General features: G+C 37.6%; 1 protein-coding gene and 1 long non-coding RNA gene across 2 annotated transcripts; both read right to left on the bottom strand.

The window, feature by feature from the left end:
• Positions 1–357: 357 nt before the first annotated feature.
• LOC141646416 (uncharacterized) lies at positions 358–3,227 on the bottom strand. The gene is made up of 5 exons (XR_012545546.1): positions 3,169–3,227; positions 3,008–3,077; positions 1,892–1,964; positions 1,080–1,164; positions 358–992 (listed from the first exon to the last, which is right to left on the bottom strand). It is a non-coding gene; the product is annotated as an uncharacterized LOC141646416 (long non-coding RNA).
• A 1,013-nt stretch (positions 3,228–4,240) lies between these two features.
• Positions 4,241–5,081, bottom strand: LOC141649884 (uncharacterized). The gene is made up of 5 exons (XM_074458553.1): positions 4,977–5,081; positions 4,809–4,889; positions 4,650–4,713; positions 4,389–4,581; positions 4,241–4,276 (listed from the first exon to the last, which is right to left on the bottom strand). Exons 1-5 carry the CDS (start codon positions 5,079–5,081, stop codon positions 4,264–4,266), a joined length of 456 nt encoding a protein of 151 aa, XP_074314654.1. The 3' UTR covers positions 4,241–4,263.
• Positions 5,082–6,822: the final 1,741 nt, after the last annotated feature.

The raw sequence follows: 6,822 nt of genomic DNA, 5'->3' as shown, positions 1-6,822 counted from the left end.
ATCCGCTACACTCAGAAATTAACTGCTAGTTTTATTTCCAATACAACTTTCCGTACAACTGTTTTTGGGCTATTTAACCTGAAACCTTTCCTTATGCTTGAAAGTGTGCACCCGTTACAAAAGTGTACCAGAAGTTGACAAGATAAACATGAACTATTTTGTGTTTAGATTAGAGACTTATGTTTGAGCACCCACTTGTTCTTTAAATGTGCTAGCCTATCTTCTTTAATATCTGCCCCATTTTTTTCAAAAAGCAGCAGCAGTGGCAACGATGTGCCGAGATTTTTTGTAACAAAATCAATAAGCACCAATCATTTACATAAATTCTGAAATTGCAGTAGCTATATTGCTCCAAACAGATCAATGTAGCAAATGATGAATTGACATACTCTATTAGACAAGTACCATACACAATGCATATGAAGCATGTTTCTCTATAGTTACTAACATTTATCTAGAGATCCTTTACCCGTCAAAACAATTATGGATTTCGATTTTTTACTGGTAGAAGCAGATCCTTAAAATGATTATAGGTGTCGCATAAGACCACAAATACACTGAACTCTGACTCTTGCGCCTTAGCCTAAATGAGTAGTGAGAACAACCCTGCCATCAAAACAGGTTACCCTAAGCCTTAGTTATCTTTTATGCATCTTTAAAGGTTTCTTGTAAGGCAAAAGTTTTACATTTAATACTGATAGTGAGCCATAAGTATATGTCCCTTCCTATGAGAATTTACATGTGTTGACTTAGAAGGTTCGAGTCTTGTATAGAGAAACAAATCACTAAAGCGGTTAAGACTACCTCTAGAATTACGTGTTCCCTAAGATACATTCCCATTTAAAAAGAGGCTCCTCGGTCTTCTCCTGTCGATTTGAGCTATAGTCCTTCAACTTCGGGGATGTACTCCCACTCTTAAAGTGACTCAGTATTCGAACACCGCCAAAACGTCCGTCTTGCCAGGTTCTAGTACTGGGCCTGATTCTATAAACCTAAGCATGATTTAAGAATAGTGGTCACATACAATACATATGCACCTCGACTTACACGTAAATTTGAGAGACAAAAGGAAGGTTTACTTGTCAATTGTCATCCAGGTTGGCCCTAAGTGTCTTCTCCCAACAAGCTTTAGAGTTAGAAGGTCAACAAGAAACAGATCTTCCTCTGTGACGAGGAAAGCATTCAAATTTAGTGATAAGAAGTATGAGTTTCTCAAATTAACAATCGACCAGTCAAAAAATCCTTATGCTACCAAAGTAATAGAAAATCGATGCATTAATTCACGTGGGCACTGTGATAGCGGCAAGGTGAATGGGAGGGAGCGGGATACAAAATAACATTTGATGCGAGTAGCGAGAACATTTTTTAGCGAAGAAATATGATCCATAAAGTCACGAGACCCTTTAGTGAATCTAGCTAGTAGCGCCTTTATAACCTTACTTTTGGTTCCCTTTTCAATGATTTTTACTTGAATAAATAATCCAATCCATATCTTACACTCAATTGGCACAGATGCAAGCCTACCAATATATACTACATCCTTACTTGTAGTTCGTGGTGGCGCCACAACCACTTCTAAGGGCTGTAGATGAATAACTACAAGCTCCGTTAAACGGCAAATATTAGCACAAACACCAAGTCATGCCATAAACAAAGGCTTGAAAGCAATGACCAAATCAGTGGCACAATACAATCAGTTCTAATAACCGCATCAATAAGTGATGTATTAATCCACAACCTAAAGGCCTATGTCCATCGTCAGAAACGTCAATACCTATCTAACTTCGGAGCAATTAAGCGTTAAAACGAAATATAAGCCTTAGAAAATGTTCAAGATCTAAAAGACAAGCAAAGAGTCGGTAAAAGAAGGAAAGGCGGAGGAAACGATTACCTGCAACTCTGCAAGGTTCTTATGGTTGTCGTCCGACCACTTAATAACAAAGGAGTTGCTACTGAGGTGAAACCTGAAATTATCGCGAAGCATTACCACGAAAGTTAGTAGTACGCTAAATATATCACGCATAAAACAACAGAAAGATAACGCCCTTGTCACAAACACATGTCTACCTTGAACACGATACCGACACAAGCACAGACTACTCATCACGAGCGAGAGGCATCTCAATAAGGTCTTCCATTATGCTTGGTATCATAATCTATGTTACTCCGACACTTCACCTAACTGCCGTGTCGCGTGTCAGACACGTGTCGGTGTCTGACACGACACGACACTTCGACACTTCAATTTAGACCACAAAACAGGAAAATTCACCCCAAATAGCCGTGTCCGACACGCCGACACGTAGTTCAATTTAAAAGAGGTTGAATATTGTTCAATTCTTATGTGTTCTTTGAATTTTGACAAACATTTGTAGATGTTGTGTGGAACTGTGGATTATTATCTCAATGAAAATAACAAAATTTGTGATCAAGTGTCGGAGAGAGATTCAGTGCCGTAGTAAAAGGTCGCAACTGGACTGTCATAATTAAAAAAAAAAAAAAAAAAAAAACCAAAAGAACAATCGAAGATCCAGTTTGAAACACCTAAATATTTCAACAAAGGGTAAGCTTGTGTAAACCGGAACCCCTTAACCCGCTATAACGAAATTTATGGGCGTAGTAGTAGTGTTCATTGGCAGAAAAGAACTATTGTGTCCTAATGTTTCTGATCAATGATATTCCAAACAAACGGAAAGAAACCTAGAAAATCAGCCTATGTCGGACACAACTCACAATACACAATATGCTTCTACACTCCTGAAGTGAATGCGCCATCGATCATAAATAAGTCTCATGTTTAGTTTCAGAGCTATGGCCTTGGTATCAACAAAGTCGACTCACCCCTTAAAAAAACTTGTACCCTGCCTCAAACTTCTAAAACAACTATAAGTCTATGCATAGCAAACATATGATGATCAATTCTAACAATCTACGCCCTCATTCTCCCACTCGCTGATTTGCATTGACAATCTAAAATTAATTGGTGAATCAGCGTAAATGCATATACCTCGATAGACGTCAAAATCATGCAAATCGCTCGCAAGCAGCTTTTCAGTATGTGGTTGATGAGATTAACCCTGCAAAAAACAAACAAATTAGATATATAAAACAAAAATTAAAGAAACAACTCTCGGCTAGTCGAAACAGATATAAAGGTGAAGGGATTACCAGTGGAGTAAAGACTTTCTCACCGACGTCGAGGAACCGAAAACCCTCCATGAGTACCCAGGTATCGCTGGTTTTTGTCAAGGTATTTTGCCGGCTGCCTACTTGGGACTTTGAAATATGCAGGAAGATAAATGTCCTAGTGCACTTGCTGCAACAATGTTCGACAGAAGATTAACAAATTCACCAGTAAATTCAAAATATATCATTCAGTTGAAGTTATATCAATCACAGCAATTCGAGGACAGTGAGTCCTGTATTAGACGGTCTCATATGAAAGGCCAAACCTAAAGGCCAAATCCTTTTGTATTGCTCATTTAATTATAGGGTTAAAGCGTTGGTCTCACATGTGAGATCATCTTATATAAGTTTATGGGATTCGAGGAAAAACAATAAAGAACATGCCATCAATTAAATAATTCAGGGAAAAAAAAACAAGGACGCCTCAGAAATTTGTTGTTGATTAATAAGAGAGCATACTCACGAATATTGTTAACAATTGTTGTTAACAAAAAAAACAATAAAGAACCAGTTGTTGATTAACAATGTAGTTTCAAATGGCGGTATTGTTAAAACAACTAACATAATGTTGTGGGTAGTAAAGGCCGAATGAACTGCAGATAATGAATGCATATCACCAGCCAAAAAAACAATGGAAACCGAAAGCAACTCAACAGACAAACAATCAGAAATTTAGGGAAATTTAAATACAAAATTAGTCCAGGTGGTGGTCAAATTGAGGCCAAAAAACCGGTGTGCATTGCAAGTTGAGCCTTACACGCAGATAATGAATGCATATCACCAGCCAAAAAAACGACGCTTTATTTCCAAAATACATAATACCTCATTTTAAATTTTAAAGAGTTCTCAAATAAAAGGTATGGACAAAGACATGATAAAGGTATGAGAAGCTCTAAATATGAAATTTGCACAACGGTGTGCATTGAAAGTTGAGCCTTACACGCAAAGCACAGCTAAACCCAGAGGCAATTTGGTTAGTGGGTCGATGACCCTCGAGATAAAATGGCTCAATATATACTTTTAAAACTAAATCTGCTAGAGTCAGAGATAGCTTACCAGGATCTTCCAGGCGATGAGTCATAGCCTGACACTGAGTGGGAATTTATTAGCAACTTCCAAATATAAAGCAAACACCAAACCAATGGAAAAAAAGGAAGACAGAAAAGAAAGTATTTCAGGTATCAAGTCTTCTCTGCCTGTACCAAATTAGAGTGCGGCCTATTCCTGGTTTACGGACTTTTCTCTGGAAAAAAAATACTGCAACAAGGAAATCTGGAACAAATATTGCACACAAGAGGGTGTCAGCTCTAAACGCGTAGCCATGATCAAATAGGCACCCCCTCATGCAGCGCCGGACCGCGACAATCACCAACTGCAAGCGCAAACCAAGCATACCTATCAAAAAGAGAACATTCACGAACGATTTACATTAGTTAAGCACATAATCACGTGTTAAAGCTTACCATTCAACAGCAGCAAATGCATCGGCACTACGCATTCATGCGTCACCACTGCAGCATAATACACCTGCCATTAGAGGAACGTAAACAGCTTAGAATACGCCGAGAAAGATAAACCAGCAGTATTCAGGCTAACTAAACCAACACTTGAGTTTCAAATACCAGTAACGTTTGCCAATCTAATCTCGTTTCCAAGATAGTGTGGGCTTCCGGCAAATATACCAGGGATGCAACAGTATTCAGCTGTAAAAAAGACATCTAGATAGCTGAGTTATAAGAAATAGACAATTATACTGTAAGAGAAGAGACAGCAACAAACGAAATCGGCACCCGAGCTCTATGGCAGACAGCACTATTGCCATCCCTAACCTTGTTGCCAGGATATAACAAGGAACCCCAGAGCGCCAATTCTTCAAAGTGGCAATTAGTCAACATACACCTACAAAATCGAGTACAAGGTAATAGACAAGCAAACTAAAGGAAAAAATAGAATAACAATCTATCCCAGACGGTCAGCGTTTAGAATACACCACAGGTAAGTCGAAGCTTAGAGTGAATACATCACGAGTACCTCGAACGCGCACAAAAAAATTAAACGAACGCTGAACAGTAGGTTAAAACCCTATGATTGCAACACAGGTATATGATGCTTGCCTCAAAGAAAGTATCCCCGTATCTCGAGAAGTCAAGTTCAGAAGATTCAATACTCTTAGCGATTAATTCCTGCATTGAAGAAAAAATCATCAGATCATTACATCTCTCATACTTGCGCCTGGGGAAGGACAACGACAAACGGAGAAAAAGTATTCACCAGATCACCAGCATTATCCAAGTAAATCTGAACCACTGCACCTGAAAAAGCTCCAGGGTCAAGAGGAGCAGCAATATTCCGTTTGCGGGCCTTAATCCGCGTACAACTGTTCCAAATTTTTAAAAAATAGCAAAAAAATAAGAGCATGATCCCCAAAACTCCAGCTACCACCATGAACCCATGACAATCAGTACTCGTCTAAACCAAATAAGTATAGCTGATTATGAGAACTACCACACAAGACAAGATCATGTATCATTTTTGCATAAACAGGTGTGGCGGCTAATTTCTATTAATTTGAAGTTAAGGTCATAACATCGTCTGTTGTGATACTATACAGACTACATTGTAAACATGAATTTATAACTGAATAAAACGAGTCGAACTGAAAATAAATTAAACAAAGGAAGCAAAACAATCTAGAAAACCCCATCAAAAGATAGCGATAAATGAAACATAACCTAACAAACTAATCATATATCGAAGATTACAACATCAAAAAGTAATTACAATTACAAGAAGCAGTTGCAACCGAACTTACCCGAGAGTGGGTTTCTCCTTTGAGCTGCATTCACAACAGAACAAAAAAAACCCAACATAATTAGCTCGAAAATTCAAGAAATTTGCGCAAATTAATCAACCCCTACCAACAGCTGATAAAATGATCCGTGAATTCATCAATTGAAAACCCTAATCTCAATGAACCTTCATCAATATAGAATCAATCAAGCAATTTGTGCAAATTAATTAACTCGCCCTACCTCAACAGCTGATAAAAAGAAAATCTCTTAAATTCATCAATCAAAAACCCTAACCTCAAAAACTTTCATCAATATCAATTCAATCAAGAAATTTGCGGAAATTAATCACAACTCTCCTACAACCAGATGATAAATAAATAAATAAACCCTAAATTCATCAATCGAAAACTCGAATCTCAAAGAACTTCAATCAATATCCAATCAATCAAGAAATTTGCACAAATTAATTAACTCTCCTACCAAAAAATGATTATATAAATCACTAAAACCCTAATTTCATCAATCAAAAACCCTAAGCTCATCGATCGAAAACCGTTGGCAACTTGATTCTTCCTCACCTTCCTCTCTAATTGCGCTGCAATCCGTTTAGTTCCCAAAGGCCCCTTTTTAGCCAATATAAACTGTGAATAAAACGTTTCCTTGTTCTTCCTCCAACTTTCCTACTTAAAATCTTACAAAAACCCCAATTTCAACTCAAATTCAGCAAACCCAAATAATTTCAGCTCAAATTCTGCAGATTTTTCATAATTACTATACTTCCAAAATTAGTAAACCCTAACTTCCACTAAAACTATCAAAATCCCCAAATCAAAACAAATACAAC

The sequence above is a fragment of the Silene latifolia genome, chromosome 3, assembly GCF_048544455.1.
Source record: "Silene latifolia isolate original U9 population chromosome 3, ASM4854445v1, whole genome shotgun sequence".
Classification (NCBI taxonomy): Eukaryota; Viridiplantae; Streptophyta; class Magnoliopsida; order Caryophyllales; family Caryophyllaceae; genus Silene; species Silene latifolia.
Note: the sequence above shows the minus strand (reverse complement) of the source record. Positions and strands in the feature narration are given on the sequence as shown.

Bases quoted from the DNA above. Each gene is read 5' to 3' on its own strand.
- LOC141649884 (XM_074458553.1), bottom strand. From the start codon at position 5,081: ATGTTGACTAATTGCCACTTTGAAGAATTGGCGCTCTGGGGTTCCTTG. The intron at 4,890-4,976 runs GTGCCGATTTCG...TCTTTTTTACAG, and splicing joins CTGTCTGCCATAGAGCTCGG to CTGAATACTGTTGCATCCCT. The intron at 4,714-4,808 runs GTATTTGAAACT...CTCTAATGGCAG, and splicing joins TAGATTGGCAAACGTTACTG to GTGTATTATGCTGCAGTGGT.